The 18176-nt window shown below is 39.9% G+C and overlaps 1 protein-coding gene and 1 pseudogene across 1 annotated transcript; both read right to left on the minus strand.

The window, feature by feature from the left end:
- Positions 1-2868: 2868 nt before the first annotated feature.
- On the minus strand, positions 2869-3693 carry LOC128577636 (ferritin light chain-like). Its single transcript, XM_053579901.1, has one exon. It carries the CDS (start codon positions 3534-3536, stop codon positions 3009-3011), a length of 528 nt encoding a protein of 175 aa, XP_053435876.1. The 5' UTR covers positions 3537-3693; the 3' UTR covers positions 2869-3008.
- Positions 3694-13230: 9537 nt separating this feature from the next.
- LOC128578108 (aurora kinase A-like) lies at positions 13231-14427 on the minus strand (annotated as a pseudogene).
- Positions 14428-18176: the final 3749 nt, after the last annotated feature.

The raw sequence follows: 18176 nt of genomic DNA on the forward strand, positions 1-18176 counted from the left end.
ATGGGCAGCCTTGTCTTGTTCCAGATCTGAGTGGAAATGATCCTAATTTAACTCCATTCAATATGATATTGGCTGTGGGTTTGCTGTAGATGGCCTCTATCAGTTTAAAAAATGTCCCTGGTATACCAATTTTCTTAAGTGTTCTGATAATGAAGGGATGTTGGATGTTATTAAAAGCTTTTTCTGCATCATTTGAGAGAATCATATGGTCTTTGTTTTTTAATTTGTTTATGTGATGACTTAAATTTATAGATTTACGTATATTGAACCAGCCTTGAGACCCTGGGATAAAACCAACTTGGTCATGATGTATGATTTGTTTGATATGTTGCTGGATTCTTTTGTTAGAATCTTGTTAAATATTTTTGCATCTGTATTCATTAGTGATATTGGTGTATAATTTTCTTTTCTTGTTGGGTCTTTTCCTGGTTTGGGGATCAGGGTGATGTTTGCTTCATAGAACGTGTTGGGTAGTCTTCCTTCTTTTTCTACCTTTTGGAACACTTTGAGTAATGTAGGTACTAATTCCTCTTTAAAGGTTTGGTAGAATTCTGACGTAAAAACATCTGGTCCCGGGCTTTTCTTTTTGGGGAGATTTTGTATTGTTGATGTTATTTCTGAACTTGATATGGGCCTGTTCAACATTTCCACTTGATTTTGGTTAAGTCTTGGAAGGTGACGTGCTTCCTAGTAACGGTCAATTTACTTCAGATTTTCGTATTTCTGAGAGTTTCTTGTAATATTCATTAAGGATTTTTTGGATTTCTGAGGAGTCTGTTGTTATTTCGTCTTTGTTATTTCTGATTGATGAGATTAGAGATTTTACTTTTTTTTTCCTGATTAGGTTGGCCAAAGGTTTATCCATTTTGTTGACCTTTTCAAAAAACCAGCTTTTTCATTTATTGATCTGTTGTATTATTCTTTTGTTTTCAATTTCATTAATTTTGCTCTGATTTTGGTTATTTCTTTTCTTTTATTGGATTTGGGGTTGGAGTGTTCTTCCATTTCTAGTCTCTTGAGATGTCCCATTAAGTTGCTTAATTCCTCTTTTTCTGTTCTCCTGAGGAAGGCTTGCAGTGGTATAAATTTCCATCTGAGAACTGCCTTTGTGGAGTCGCAGAGGTTCTGATTGTTCGAGTCTTCATTGTTGTTTTGTTCCAGAAATTTGGCAATTTCTTTCTTGATCTCATCTCTGACCCAGCTATCATTCAGCATAAAGTTATTTAACTTCCATGTTTTTGTATGAGTATGCAGATTCCTGTTCTTACTCATCTCAAGTTTTATTCCATGATGGTCTGAGAAGATGCATGGAATAATTTCTATTCCTTTAAATTTACTGAGGTTAGACTTGTGGCCTAAGATATGATTGATTTTGGAGTATGATCCGTGGGCTGATGAGAACTATGTGTATTCAGTTTTGTTGGGATGAAATGGTCTGTAGATGTCTGCTAAATCTAAATGCTGGATGGTTAGATTTAAATCTAGAATTTCTTTACTCAGCTTTTTGTTGGAGGATCGATCCATTGCTACCAAAGGAGTGTTAAAACCTCCGACTGTTATAGAGCTGGAGGAAATCAAGTTGCTCATGTCTGTTAAGAGTTTCTCTTAGAAATTGAGGTGCATTCTGGTTGGGGGCACAGATATTAATAATTGAAATCTCATCATATTGAGTATTACACTTAACAAATATGAAGTGACCATTTTTGTCCTTCCTTACTTTTGTTGGTTTAAAGCCTATTGTATCTGCAAATAAAATTGCAACACCTGCTTTTTTCTGATTACCATTTGCCTGAAATATGGATGACCATCCTTTCACCCTGAGTCTGTATTTGTCTTTTACGTTAAGATGTGACTCTTGTATGCAACAAATATCTGGCCTGAGATTTTGTATCCAGTCAGCTAACCTATGTCTCTTTAGAGGGCAGTTTAATCCATTCACATTAATGGAGAGTATTGATAAGTTTGGTGAAATTTTTGGTATTGAGTTTTTGAAAGTTCAGTGGACATTTTTAATCCTTTTGCCATTGTGGAAGTTGGAGTTTGATCAGAAGTTTTGGAGTGAGTTTACTTTTGTAATAGATGATTGGTTTGGTTATTATGGAGGTTAGGTCTGAGAATATCCTGAAGAGCTGGTTTGGTTATGGCAAATTTCTTTAGCATATGAATGTCATCCAAGTATTTAATTTCTCCATCATAGATGAAACTCAGTTTAGCTGGGTACAAGATCCGGGGTTGAAAGTTATTTTGCCTGAGGAGATTAAACGTTGATGACCACCCTCTTCTGGCTTGAAAAGTTTCAGCAGAGAGATCTGCAGTCATTCTAATGTTCTTCCCTTTGAAGGTAATAGTTTTCTTTCGCCTGGCCGCTTTGAGAATTTTCTCCTTCATATTAACTTTAGTGAAGTGAATTATGATATGCCTGGGGGATGTCTTATTGGGGTTGAGTCGTGCTGGGGTTCTGAAGCTATCTGCTATCTGAATTTCAGGTTCTCTAGGCATGTCTGGAAAATTCTCTTTCATAATTTCATGCAGAAGGGACTCTGCACCCAGTGAGGCCCCTCCGTCTGTTTCAGGAATTCCTATGAGTTGGATATTTGCCTTCTTCGAGTTATCCCAGAGCTCTCTGAGAGAGTGATCCATTTTTGCTCTCCATTTCTCTTCCTCTTTGATAGTTTGGGAGTGAACAAAGGCTTTATCTTTGATGTGGGAGATCCTTTCTTCTGTTTGGTCCATTCTGTTGCTAAGGGATTCTACTGTATTTTTCATATCTTTGAGGGCTGCAAATTCTTGCTTCATTGTGTCTAAGTCTTTGGTGGTTTTGTCTTTAAATTTCTTTTTATTTATTTATTTTTTTTAGGTGCACAAAGCTTTATTTCCATTTGGTCCAAGGCTTGGGAAAAGCCTGCAAGGTGTTTAAAAAGCTGCCTTGTGGCTGGAGGAGGCGGCTGTGGCAGAAGCCCTGGTGGTTTGAAAATTGCTCCTCAGAGGTCACTGGTCTTCACAGGCTCTTAGTCGTGCTTGAGAGTGAGCCTTTCGAAGAGATGCTTGCCCAGCCCAGCCTGGGGGCCAGCCAGCCTGTGGAGGTTGGTCAGGTGGTCGTCTATCTTCTTGAGGTGTTTCACTTCCTCATCTAGGAAGTGACTGTCCAGGAAGTCACAGAGATGAGGGTCTGTGCGGGCAGAACCCAGGGCATGAAGATCCAAAAGAGCCTGGTTCAGTCTCTTCTCCAGGGCTAAGGCGGCTTCCATTGCGTCCAGGGTTATACTCCATTCATCTTGAGATGGCTTCTTCATGTTCAGGAAGAGAGCGCGGTCGCCACGCTGGTTTTGCATCTTCAAGAGACGCTCAGAGCCCTCGCGCTTCTCCTCTGCCAACTCGCGGAGGAAGTGGCCCATACCTTTCAAAGCCACATCGTCGTGGTCAAAATAGTAGCCCAGAGAGAGGTAGGTGTAGGAGGCCCGCAGATGCAAGTTGACCAGGCGGTTGACGGCAGCCTCCACATCTTTGGAATAATTCTGACGAATCTGGGAGCTCATGGTTGATCGGTAATAAGGAACTAACCACAAAAAAACGGTGTTAGCTGGCTCCAGAGGCAGGAGATGGTAGTGAAGAAGGTCCCAGAGATTGCAAGAGGAAAAGAAAAGAATGAGACTGGAAAATTGCCGAAGGCTGGAAAAAGGGAGTCCCTGGGTCTGTTCCGTCCAAACACTGTTGAAGCAAGACACAGATCCAAGGGACCACCTCACGCGCCGCCTAAATTCGTTAAATTCTTGAGAGAGCTTTTGAATTTCTCCACGAATTCCTAGTTCCATTTTGTTAATCTTGTTTGCCATCCAAATTCTGAATTCGATTTCTGACATCTCAGCCAGTTGTTTGTGAATGGGGTCTTCAATTACATCTGCCATATCTTTCCTTGGGGGGGTCGATCTATTCTGGTTTTTCATGTTACCAGAGTTTTTCCACTGATTCAGCCCCATGATTGTTTTACTCCCTTTGATTTCTCCCCTGGTGTTTTGTCGAGGACACATACAGTGCTGTGGCCTGAGAAACTGGGGCCCTGTTTGGTGCAGAGGGGCTAAGTGGTTCTGACTTGTTTTCGGCTGGTTTCTATTTGACCCTAGTGAAACAGTTACTCTGGGTTGAAGTGTCAGCTGTGGAGAAATACCAGCAATTAAGTTACCCCACCCACCACAGGCAACAGATGGAAAAGGAAAATCAATCCTTCCTACAACCACACACCCAGGGCACAACCTGGAGAGTCCCCAGGTGAGTGGCTCAGTTCAAAAGGTCCAAATCAATTGCCTCAGTCAGCAGCTGCCTCAGGGTGGAGAGTTCAAGAGGTCCCTGGGAACTGGATCACAGGTGTCTGGTGACTGTTCTGATATGGCTTGCTCCAGTGCTGCATGGAGTCAGGAAGAGCCACCCAGCAAATAGATCAGTCTGGGAAGATTGATGCCTCCTTCCCCACCTTGTAGCTCTGTCACACCCAGTCACTGCTATCCCCACAGGGCTGTGACCCAGTCAGTTGTCTGCAGTAAGCAGATACTCCAGGGGTTTGATCCTGCCTATGTCACAGGGTAGTCTGTGTCTGGTCGTCTAGGCCGCTACTCTCTGTCTTTATCCAGCAGGGGGTGGTGTGGCCTGTCAACCTCGGGCACTTGATGGAGGCTTGAGATGTTCACTCAGTTCGAGCCCAACCCTTAATTTATCTTACTGGGTGAAGGGAACAACCCTGTGGGAGTTTGTTTCTGACCCTGCTAGATTCTTCTGCAGAGGAGTGGCTTCTTTGAGTTCCCAGAACCTGTGCCTCAGGCCCTGTCTTTAGTCCTGTGGGTTTGTATTCTCAGCATGATCAATTGTCAGCTGTAGCTTCTTGACTTCCTTTGTCTATAGGCTTGTGATCCCCTGAGGGCCAGGTGCGTCTTAGGCTCAGTAAAGTGGTCCTCTGGATCAGCCCAACTTTGGGAGTTTCCCGGCTCTGCAGGTGTGTTTTCTAGTCCCCGTGTTCCACCCAGGTCAGTGCCAACTCAGGCAAACCCTTTACTCACGGGGCCTGTGTTTCAGTCCCAGTTCTCTTCCATGGTAGTTGCCATCTGAGAAGATGCTCAGCCTCATGTGTTTGACAAGGAAGATAGGAGGAGAGGCTATGGGATATTTGGGGGTGGGCCTTGTTATTGCTGAAGACGGCTGTTGCTCTGCACCTTGGGGCACCACTGCTCCAGTGTAATTCCCTCTTAGCCAACGGTCATCTTCTCGCTCTTTTGCTACAGAGTCAGCACTGGCCAGCTGCAGTCCAGGTACTTTCTGCACCTCTCGAGAGTTCACCCAAGTATCTGGACTCCTGGTGGTGCAGTTCTCCAGATCACAGAGTGAGAGTGGAGGGGAGTGTTAGGATCTCAGAGTTGCAGGTCATAACACCAAGCTCATTGAGACCAAATGAACAAATAAGCAGATACAAAGGTTACCAGGCGCAGGGGCCCATAGATACAGAGACAGACGGAAACACATAGACATGCAGGTAACAGCCATGACAACAGCAATATAAGAACAACTGCAATAAAAATAGTGATAATCATAAAATAATTGAAAGAAAGGAAAAAAAGAGTGAAAAAAGTGGTGTTGGAAGGAATGTTAAATGAGAAGAAAGAAAAAATTAAAATGAGAAGACATCAAAATAAAAAATATATTTATATAAAAAGTAATAATAAAAAATTATCAAAATCTCCTCTAAAAATGGTGAGGAAAAGAAAAGACAAAAACAAAACAAACAAACAAAAAAACCCACGAAAACCAAAAAAACCCCCCAAAAACAAAACAAAACAAAAATAAAAAAAGGCACCAACTACAAAAATATTCTTGCATTTAGAAATATACCTATATATATCTATATGTCTCCTGTTAGGGATCAACTTTCATAGGAATATATTCATACTGCAATATACTTTCTCGACACCAGGTGGCGCTGCGAGTGGTTCCGATGCTTATACCTGATTTACAGTTTATACTGTTACCATGGTAACCACCTTCCATGGCCGATCGCCATTTTGAAATTTCTGCAAATGTTTGTTGCCTAAGAATTGTGTAACCTAGGCTGTTCTTTTCCAGACAACACTTGTGACCAACCTTCCCAGTCAGTGCAGTGTCCACGCTTCTCAAGTCTTTCCACTCTGTTCCCAGTTTCTCCTGCAAACTGGTGAGTGCAATCGGCTGTAGGGGGAGTGGTGCTGAGTTCATGCAGTTGTTGGTGGGCTTGCGGTTTTATCTGCTGTAGCTGGCTCCCGGGGCTGAAGCCAAATTCGCGGCCTCAGCAGCCAAAGCTGGGTCTGCGGCTTCAGTAGCTTCCCGTCTTTAGCAGCCAAAGCCAGGGCCACAGCTTCAAGCCGTTCCCGTGGTTGGAGCGTTTGGGGGACTTATTCTGGGTTTTATGGTTCAGAGTTTCCCTTTTGGATGGGCGCCCGCCAGTTCACCGCGCAGCCTAAACCGCCAGCCCCCTCCAATGCCTGGGGGAAAGGTGCCCGCCCTTTTGGGTAGTTCAAAATGTCTGTTTCCTGGGCAGGATCCCTTCCCTTCAATTGTTCAACAGTTTGCCCAGCTCCCCGTGGTTTTGAGTGGTTCTCCTTTCGGATGCCTCCCTCAGTTCAGGAATAATTATTTGTCAATTGGGTTTTGTCAGCATTTACAAGCTGCTGACCTCCGTAGGGGAGGGGCCTGCTGGCCAGCACAGCTGAGCAGGGAAGAATCTCTACAACAGAGTCTGTGATTTTAAATTACCCCTCATATATAGCAATCCACCAGTTCGGTGGGTGTCTCCAGCTGTCTGTCCACTCCAATAATCCACACACAGGGAAGGTCCAGACCGCCTTTCCTCTCACCTGATGGCTTGGGAGAGGTGGGCTACACGTCTGTCCTGTCAGCCATCATCTTGTGATCACTTCTAACAGCCTTGTAGTTGGCCCCCTGATGTTTTCCAGGTATAAGATCATGTCATCTGCAAAAAGTGAGAGTTTGACCTCTCTTCTGTCCCCATTTGAATGCCCAACTAAAGCATTTCTTTTCGTGGACTCCTGGTCTTTAAATAACACCTAACTCTTTCCCTGAGTTATCAACTAAACAAACTTTAAAACCACCTATATTCTGTGAGCCCCAACTTTGAGATGTTTTAACTTTGTGGGCCAAACCAATGTATACCTTCCTCATTGATTTATGAATTCCCCTGTAATTCTTTTCTCTTAAAATGTATAAAACCTTGACAAGCCAATTAAAAACATTCAGTGGGGAAAAGATTCCCTATTTACAAATGGTGCTGGGTGAACTTCCTGGCAACCTGTACAAGACTGAAACTGGATCTACACCTTTCACCATTAACTAAGATAGACTCTCACTGGATAAAAGATTTAAACTTAAGACATGAAACTATAAAAATACTAGAAGAAAGTGAGGGAAAAATCTTGAGGTTATTGGTCTGGGTGAATATTTCATGAGGAGGACTCCCCAGGCAATTGAAGCAGTATCAAAAATACACTACTGGAACCTGGTCAAACTAAAAAGCTTCTGCATAGTCAAGAACACAGCAAACAGAGACCCCTCAGAATGGGAGAAAATATTTGCAGGTTATACCTCCGACAAAGGTTTAATATCCAGAATCCACACAGACCTCAAACATATTAGCAAGAAAAGAACAAGTGATCCCATCTCAGGGTGGGCAAAGGACTTGAAGAGAAACTTCTCTAAAGAAGACAGGTGCATGGCCTACAGACACATAAAAAAATGCTCATCATCATTAATCATCTGAGAAATGCAAATCAAAACTACTTTGAGATATCACCTAACTCCAGTAAGATTAGCCCACATAACAAAATCCCAAAACCAGAGATGTTGGCATGGATGTGGAGAAAAGGGCACACTTCTACACTGATGGTGGGAATGCACAATAATTCCTTCCTTTTGGAAGGATGTTTGGAGAACACTTAGAGATCGAAAAATAGACCTGCCATTCGCTCCTATAATTCTTTTACTAGGTGTATACCCAGAAGACCAAAAATCGCAATGTAAAAAAGACATTTATACCAGAAGGTTTATTGCAGCCCAATTCATAATCGCTAAGTCATGGAAGAAGCCCAAGTGCCCATCGACCCATGAATGGATTAACAAATTGTGGTACATGTATACCATGCAATATTATGCAGCCTTAAAGAAATATGGAAACTTTTCCTCTTTCATGTTTACATGAATGGAGCTGGAACATATTCCTCTTAGCAAAGTATCTCAAGAGTGGAAGAAAAAGTATCTAATGTACTCAGCCCTACTATGAAGCTAATTTATAGCTTGCATATAAAGGCTATAACCCAACTATAGCATAAGAATATGGGGAAAAAGCCAAGAGAGGGAAGGGGAGGGATAGGTTTGGGTGGAGGGAGGGTAATTGGTGGGGCCATACCTATGGTGCATCTTAGAATGGGTACAGGTGAAACTTACTAAATAACTAAGAAAATGTCAAGAAGGCTATATTAAACAGTTTGGTGAAAATATTTCAAATTGTATATGAAACCAGCATATTGTATCCCTTGATTGCACTAATGTACATAGCTATGATTTAATAATAAATAAATAAATAAAAGGTATAAAACCAAAATGTAAACACATAAATGTGAGTGCTCTTGCTCAATGCTTCTTGGGTGTGGCTCCAGGTCATAGTCCTTAAATTTGGCTCAGAATAAATCTGTTTAAATTATTTTACAAAGTATAACTTCTTTTCTGTCAACGCAACATAAACTAAGAGGGTCTATTAATAAAGGGAAAGGGGGATAATAAATAGGAAGGGGCATATAGAATTCTCATCTGTAGGTCACAAGTTCAAATGATTACAGGAGCAAGGCAGGTAAGATAAATGAGTAAAATAGGCCACACGTAATACTAGAAAATGTGATGAAGAATGGAAAATTGTGCCTTTTCTGAAGGGAGAAGCCTACATCAAGCCCAGTTTTCAAATTGTTGCCATTTGAAAATTCAGGACCATGATCTTCCAGTTTTTCTAGAGAAGCCAGAAATCTCTAAAATATGAAAAACATCTGTGTGAGCTGAATTTGACTTTCTGGCTTCCCATTTTCCACCTCTGAAATAATCATCCATTACCTTGACAAGCACAATAAAAGCTTAGGAGCTGAGCAACACAAGGTAAGAATCTTTTCAGCCCCTTGAAAGCACTGTGTGATCCACGAACCATCAACTGGAAGCTTATTAAAAATGCAAAATCTGGGGTGGTAAGCTGGCCAAGTAGAAAAAGGTTTTGTCAGAGGCTCCAGTCCAGAAGGAGAAAAATTGGACTGAAGTAAACTTAGAGAAGTTGAAGTTGAAGGGTTGAACACAAGGAGAAGAATCAAAGTGCTCAGCATGGAGACAAACAAAGTTGTGAAAGAGGAAGAGAGAAAACAGAACAGTTATGGAGTGAAGAGAATGAAGGATCTTGGTAATGAACAAATGGGTAAGAGAGGCCCCTCCCCCTCCTGGGGGCTTTCTACCAGTTCTCTGCACAGAGCAGTGAACATGGGATTTCTCACACCACAGGAGAGAGCAGCTTTTTGATATACTGATGCAGGGCAGAAGAAGCCACAGCCTAGAATACACAAAGAGAAAGAACTGAGCTAGGAATAAATGTGTCTTGATTTAGACAAAAAAAATCAAGAGATAATTGGGACTTAGACCAAGAGCAATGGAAAACAGGTATATACTATGATAAAGAATTAAAAATAAGTACATAGACAATGACTGCCGTCCCACTCCTCAATGTGCAAACTGCTAAGCAATTGGGCATGCACTCTGAGGGCTTGTATTGAAGGAAATTGAAAATCCTTAGGGGAAAAATAAACAAACTTGTTTTGTTATTTGACTTGTTTGACACACTACTCAATAAGCCAAAAATGAAGCCCATCTCTAGGAAAGCTTTGTCTACTTACGTAGCACTCCTAATAATATTATTGTGTCTCTCTCTAAAATACAAATGAACACAAATACAGTTACATAAAAGGAATAACATCTAGTGCTCAGTAGTACAAGAAGCCAACTAAAGTTAACAATATTGTATATTTCAAAATGAAATAACTGAATTGAAGTATTCCTAACACCAAGAAATGATAAATGGGGTGGTGCCTGTGGCTCAAGGACTAGGGCGCGTGTCCCATATGCCAGAGGTGGCGGGTTCAAACCTAACCCCGGCCAAAAAAAACAAAAAACAAACAAACAAAAAAATTTCATTCCCAAGAAATGATAAATGACTGAGGTAATGGCTAGTTTAATTATTCTGATTTGATCATTAAACATTGTTTGTTTATATCAAAATATCACATACACCCACAATTATGTACAACTATTATGTACCCATAATAATTAAACATTTTAAAAAGAAAATAAAAATACAAATAGACAGGCAAAGATCATTAGATCTTTGATTTAAAATCTTCAGTATTGTGGGTGGCACCTGTGGCTCAAAGGAGTAGGGCGCCAGCCCCATATACCTGAGGTGGTGAGTTCAAACCCACCCCTGGCCAAAAACTGCAAAAAAAAAAAACTTCAATATTGTTCAAAAGTAGAGAAATAAAAGAAAAAAATTAAATCTTCAATAGTAAGGAAAGGGACCAAGATAAACAAATAGAAAAACAAAAGACTTGGGAGGAAAAGAAATAACATTAAATGAACAGAAGGGAACCTTAATAATTTTAATTAGAATCATCAGGAAAGTTTGAGAAGATAACTTATTAATAGAATAAAACTAAATTGCTTTAAAAATAAGAAAAATACTCAAATAAGTTTAAAAACAATTACTGTAATAAACAATTTCGAGATAAGGATTGGAATATAAAGTAGAAAAAATTTAGAAAATGGAACAAAAACACAAAGAAAAGTAAATTGAGACAAAAGATTTCAAACTTAGAAAATCAGTCTAAGAGGTCCAGTATCTGACTAATGGGATGCTAGGAAGAGACAATAAAGAAAATAAAATGGGGGATATTCTTAAAAGAATAACATTAAAAAAAATCTCAAGCTAAAAGACACATCACTCCAGATTGGATTGGCCCACTATGTGCCCAGAACAATAAGAATACTCATTTGTGAACATCAGAGATTAAAAACAAGCAAATACAAAGCTTCAGTAAAGAAAATACAGGTCATCAACAAGGATCAGGTATCAGATTTCTCAGTGCTGGATATGCTGAGCAATGCCTTCAAATGCTAAGGAAAATTAGTTTCAATCTAGAATCTTTATTCAACCCGCTTATCAATTAAGCATGAATGTAAGAAAAAAAGATATTTTAAGATAGTTATTCTTTTTTTTTTTTTTTTTTGCAGTTTTTGGCCAGGGCTGGGTTTGAACCCACCACCTCTGGCATATGGGACCAGAGCCACAGGTGCTGCCCAAGATAGTTGTTCATTTTTAATTAATTAATTTTTATTTGCATAAATTTATGAGGTACAAGTATAATTTTTTACATGCATAGATTGTATAGTGGTGAAGTCAGGGCTTTTAGAATATTCATTTGAATAATATATATTGTACCCATTAAGTTATTTCTCATCATTCTCTTTTCACCTCCTCACTCTTTTGAGTTTTCATCATTTATTATTTCACACTCTATATCCATGTGTACACTTTATTTATCTCCCACTAGTAAGAACATGTGGTATTTTTATCCATGTCTGAATTGTTTCCCTTAAGATAATGGCCTCCAGTTCCATACATGTTGCTGCAAATTCACCTTTCATATACCCATTGTTAAAGAGTTACTTGAAGTTTTGCTCTACAGAACAACCACCACAACAAAGGAACATAAGGAATCTCAGAACAGTACCTCCATCACAGAGAAACAGCAAAGGGAAACTTCAGTAACAAGTTTAAAAGTAAACAGGACAGACTACTACCAGAGCATGGAACACCCCAGCAGAGAGAACTCAACAACTTAATAGAAAACTGGACCGAGTGAAGAAGATTGGACAAACTCCAGTTTGCTCACCTAATAGGTACAATGTAGGGGTATATGGAACACCTCCTGGGTGAGGGGCACAAATAAAACTTTGATTCTACCTAACAAATGCAAGCAATGTAACCTAATCATCTGTACCCTCATATTAATCTAAAATTGAAAAAAGAGAAAAACTCCAGTCTGTGATTAAAACAAAGAGAGCAAGAAAACAGAGAAAGAAAAAAAAAAAGAAAGCAATTGGAAAGTCCAGGAAAATAAAAGCTCTACAAGAGAGAAAATGCAATCCAACATAAACATTTGTTGACTCTACAGTGAAAATTATTTGAGTTGTCTAAAGAATGTAAATACTGTTTCTTGGTGTTCAACATTAACAATCAACACAAAAGCAAGCAGACTAAATTATAGTTACAAAACAGAATGTGATTGTCATCAATCTTGATGGGACAAAAGTCAAAGAAGGATGCAGACAAAGAGCAGGGAGGAGGATCCAAGGGAAGAGTATTTTTTTCTATGTGCACTAAATAGATATATATTTATTTATTGGCATATGTAGTTTACACACATGCCATAAACTCCAATATAATAAAAAATAGCCCCTTAACAGCTCTTAGACACATGGGTCTTGTATATCCCAAGCCAAGTCCTGCAGTGGAGGTAGCACATGTTTCTATTTTACGAAATCTCATGGGAGATAAGTGATTAAGGAGGACTTGAAACCCATCCAGGCCTGACACACTGAGGCCACTCTGAAGGGACTGCCATGGGACAAGACACAAATCTATATAAAACCTTTAACATTTAAAAGGATCACATTAATTCCAACAGCTTTACTGAGCTCGGACACCCAATAAATTACACACTCACTCCAGGTACTTGGAAGATTTTTGCACAACTCCTTAACTGATCGAGTCAGGACAAATGGTCACTTCCCCACAACCAGAATCAGTGTTTCTCCTACAAGGACACCAGGGATGGCATAGGCTGTGGGGTTGGCTGCAGTTGAACCTTGCCTCCAGACCACGAACCAGTAAAGTAGCATTATTCTCATGGCTACATTCACTTCAGTGTCACATTTACTAACATGGAGCTTTCTGAATAGAGAGGCAGAGGCCCTGCTTGCTCAATAAGAAACATTTCCTGTACTGCTGTAGATTGAATGAGGCCATCAATAGTAAAAATAGATTTCAGTAGCATGTTCCTGACATTGTACAACAGCCATGGCTCAAGGATTTCTCTCCCTACATAATTCCTAAGACTATTTGCTATTTGCTTCTTTGTTTTGGCTACTTGATAGTTTTGATGAATTTGCTTTGATCTAAAGGTGTTCACGTACTTCTCTGAGAGTCAGCCTCTGGCTTGGATTATGCTTCAACAGTCTTGAAATAAGGTCTCTGGCTCCCTCTGTTACAAACTCAGGAAACATGAATTCAATTGTGATATTCTTTTGTAGGTCTCTTGGTATATGTTTGCCTCCAAAGGAGGCTTCCCAACTAAAAATTTGTAACAAAGAACTCCCAGGCTCTAGAGGTCTACCTTCTCTTCATGACCTTCAATCATCTCAGGGGGCAGGTAGTCCAGGGTACCAGAGAGAGTGGTTCTCCTGGAGGATGGAGCATGAACTGACAAGCCAAAATCTGCAATCTTAAGCTCTCCAGATGATCCCAGCAGCAGTTTCTCTGGCTTAATGTCTCTATGAATAACTCTCTTTGAATGGCAGTAAGACAGGGCATTTGCCAGTTCTGTGATATGAGTAAAAGTTGTCTGCTCATCAAACTTTGAAAGTTTCTGGAGTTCTCTACAGACTATTTCAAGTGGTGCATATTTCTAGAATTAGGTAAACTCTGGTGGCATCATGGTAATAACCATACAGTCCGAAAATGTTAAGATGCCAAAGATGAGACTGTATTTCCACTTTTCTGAGCTGATGCTCCACTCCTGCCTTTTCCAGCTGAGCTTTAAACAGCACTTTAAGAGCCAGGATAAACTTGCTTTGTTTTTCTCTTGCCAAATAAACATTACCAAAATTTCCTTTACCCAAAGGGCAACTAATTTCAAAATCTTCCAAAGCCTATTGCCTTTTTTTTGATTCTTCATTTTTCTGTTTTGATGTCATTTCTTCCTCGGGTTTATTTCCAGGTGCTGCTGGCTGAAGCTGCTTGCTCTTCTGGGTGTCATTCAGTGGCTTAGAGACAGGATGAGGTACACTGGTTGCCTGTTATTGCTTCTGCATATGATTCTGAACTGGTCTGTGGCTGGAGATAAGCTTTTGTACTTGAGAAGGAATGCGCTGGGAGGAATTTGAAGGGCACAGGACCCACTGAGCCTGACCACTACTTGCAGGTAACAGATTCTGACTGGAAAACTGCTGGGTCACTGGAATGTGTTTTGGACCATCAAGTGGAACTGTGGCCTTAACAAGCCCTGAAATGTAGTTTTCTTTTGATCTGTCCATAGAAAAGGAATTGCAACTCAAATGTTTAGAGGCCAGGCAGATAACTTAAATGAGGGCAATGGTGAAGAATGTGACAAATTGAAGAACTCCTGTCTGTAGTTGCAAAAGAAGGTAGCCATTACTCCACTCCAATTCATTGTTGCCATGTGGATAGGTGAGATACTTTTGGAATATCTACTTATTTTTACATAACTGTCCAAAAATTTGGATTTTTAAATGAAAACATTCCAAGGAGTATAAAATCGTGTGGGAAGATAGTGTACAACCTTTGATTTTACAGACATAATGATTTCCAGCAGGATGCTAGTACTTTAAGACAGAGGTATCAGATCTTCTGTTGGTTCTGTTTGTTTCAGCCTTTAAGAGGTGGAAGTCAAGACTTGAAGTGGAACTAGAGAAATGGGTTTCAATTTGGAGGTCATTTGCAGTTCCTAGGGAATGTGGAGAATAGGTTACCATTTTCAAAGGTGTTTTGTGAACTTTCCAACACTGTAGGGCATTTGAGGCACTATCTGATGTGCCATTTGGAGTGGCAGCTGTCCCCTCTGGAATATGGGACCAGGCCAGTAGTTGTGAAGAGTTTACCTTCCAGCCCTGAAGGAAATTTGGGGCCTGGTCTGAGGTGCCATTTGGGTGAGTATTTGTTCTCTTTGGATTTCCATTTATTTGATAGGCCCTGACATTTTTGTGTTGTGGATACCATGTATTGGCTTTTTGTTATTGTTAGTTTTTGTTACAACATAAGAAAGTTCCATCTCAAAGTCCCTTGGGGGAAAAAAGAAAAAAAAAAAAAACTTTGGAAAGAGAATGGTGTCAGGCCGTAGCATTTTAGATTGTACTGGGAATTCCTTATATTGTTTGTGTTTGATTGTTTGTGAATGTTTTGTACCACTTGCCTGAGTGAGTTTTTGTATTGTGATACCAGTTTTATGGAGTATGGGGGAAAGTGGTGGTTGGTACCACTTGTATGGAGTATGAGGAAAAGTGATGGTTGCTTAATTTTGATTTGGAGGTGAATTCTTCTCTTGGAAAATTTTGTTTATGTCTTTTGTCCACGTTTTTGTGGGGTTGTTTCATTTTTTTTGGTTGTGAGTTCTTTGTGGATTCAGCCCTTTGTTGGATGTGGCATGCAGGTGTTTTCTCCCATTCTGCTCTGTTTATTGTTTCCTTGGTTGTGTGGAAGTTTTTTTTTTTTTATTGTTGGGGATTCATTGAGGGTACAATAAGCCAGGTTACACTGATTGCAATTGTTAGGCAAAGTCCCTCTTGCAATCATGTCTTGCCCCCATAGAGTGTGACACACACCAAGGCCCCACCCCCTCCCTCTGTCCCTCTTTCTGCTATTCCACCCCCCCATAAGCTTAATTGTCATTAATTGTCCTCATATCAAAATTGAGTACATAAGATTCATGTTTCTCCATTCTTGTCATGCTTTACTAAGAATAATGTCTTCCACGTCCATCCAGGTTAATACGAAGGATGTAAAGTCTCCATTTTTTTTTTAATAGCTGAATAGTATTCCATGGTATACATATACCACAACTTGTTAATCCATTCCTGGGTTGGTGGGCATTTAGGCTCTTTCCACATTTTGGCGATTGTAAATTGAGCTGCAATAAACAGTCTAGTACAAGTGTCCTTATGATAAAAGGATTCTTTTCCTTCTGGGTAGATGCCCAGTAATGGGATTGCAGGATCAAATGGGAGGTCTAGCTTAAGTGCTTTGAGGTTTCTCCATACTTCCTTCCAGAAGGGTTATACTAGTATGCAGTCCCACCAGCAGTGTAAAAGTGTTCCCTTCTCTCCACATCCATGCCAGAATCTGCAGTTTTGAGATTTTGTGATGTGGGCCATTCTCACTGGGGTTAGATGACATCTCAGGGTTGTTTTCATTTGCATTTCTCTAATATATAGAGATGATGAACATTTTTTCATGTGTTTGTTAGCCATTCGTCTGTCATCTTTAAAGAAGGTTCTATTCATGTCTCTTGCCCATTGATATATGGGATTGTTGGCTTTTTTCATGTGGACTAATTTGAGTTCTCTATAGATCCTAGTTATCAAGCTTTTGTCTGATTCAAAATATGCAAATATCCTTTCCCATTGTGTAGGTTGTCTCTTTGCTTTGGTTGTTGTCTCCTTACTTGTACAGAAGCTTTTAAGTTTAATGAAGTCCCATTTGTTTATTTTTGTTGTTGTTGCAATTGCCATGGCAGTCTTCTTCATGAAGTCTTCCACCAGGCCAGTATCTTCCAATGTTTTTCCTATGCTTTCTTGGAGGATTTTTATTGTTTCATGCATTAAATTTAAGTCCTTTATTCATCTTGAATCAATTTTTGTGAGTGGGGAAAGGTGTGGGTCAAGTTTCAGTTTTTTACATGTAGACATCCAGTTCTCCCAACACCACTTATTGAATAGGGAATCTTTCCCCCAAGGTATGTTCTTGTTTGGTTTATCGAAGGTTAGGTCGTTGTAAGATGTTGGTTTCATTTCCTGGTTTTCAATTCGATTCCAAGTGTCTATGTCTCTATTTTTGTGCCAGTACCATGCTGTCTTGAGCACTATGGCTTTGTAGTACAGCCAAAAATCTGGTATGCTGATGCCCCCAGCTTTATTTTTATTACTAAGAACTGCCTTAGCTATACGGGTTTTTTTCTGGTTCCGTACAAAACGCAGAATCATTTTTTCCAAATCTTGAAAGTACGATGTTGGTATTTTGATAGGAATGGCATTGAATAGGTAGATTGCTTTGGGAAGTATAGACATTTTAACAATGTTGATTCTTCCCATCCATGAGCATGGTATGTTCTTCCATTTGTTAATATCCTCTGCTATTTCCTTTCTGAGGATTTCATAATTTTCTTTATAGACGTACTTCACCTCCTTCATTAGGTATATTTCTAGGTATTTCATTTTCGTTGAAACTATGGTGAAGGGAGTTGTGTCCTTAATTAGCTTCTCATCTTGACTGTTATTGGCATATACAAAGGCTACCGACTTGTGGACATTGGTTTTATATCCTGAAACATTACTGTATTTTTTGATGACTTCTAGGAGTCTTGTGGTTGAGTCTTTGGGGTTCTCTAAGTATAAGATCAAGTCGTCAGCAAAGAGGTAGTGTTTGACCTCCTCTGCTCCCATTTGGATTCCCTTTATTTCCTTGTCTTGCCTAATTGAGTTGGCTGGAACTTCCAGCACTATGTTGAATAGTAAAGGTGACAGAGGACAACCTTGTCTGGTTCCAGTTCTAAGAGGAAAAGCTTTCAGTTTTACTCCATTTGGTGAAATATTAGCTGTGGGTTTGTCATAGATAGCTTCAATCAGTTTTAGAAATATGCCACCTATGCCTATACTCTTCAGTGTTCTAATTAGAAAAGGATGCTGGATTTTATCAACTGCTTTTTCTGCATCTATTGAGAGGATCATATGATCTTTATTTTTGTCTCTGTTAATATGGTGGATAATGTTCATGGACTTGTGTATGTTAAACCAGCCTTGCATCCCTGGGATGAATCCTACTTGATCATGATGAATCAATTTTTTGATGATGAGCTGTAATCTATTGGCCAGGATTTTGTTGAGAATTTTTGCATCTATATTCGTGAGTGAGATTGGTCTGAAATTCTCCTTTTTGTTTGGGTCTTTTTCTGGTTTTGGTATCAGGGTGATGTTTGCTTCATAGAATGTGTTGGGGAAGATTACTTCTTCCTCATTTTTTTGGAATAATTACTGCAGTACAGGAATAAGCT

The sequence above is a fragment of the Nycticebus coucang genome, chromosome X (assembly GCF_027406575.1).
Source record: "Nycticebus coucang isolate mNycCou1 chromosome X, mNycCou1.pri, whole genome shotgun sequence".
Taxonomy (NCBI): domain Eukaryota; kingdom Metazoa; phylum Chordata; class Mammalia; order Primates; family Lorisidae; genus Nycticebus; species Nycticebus coucang.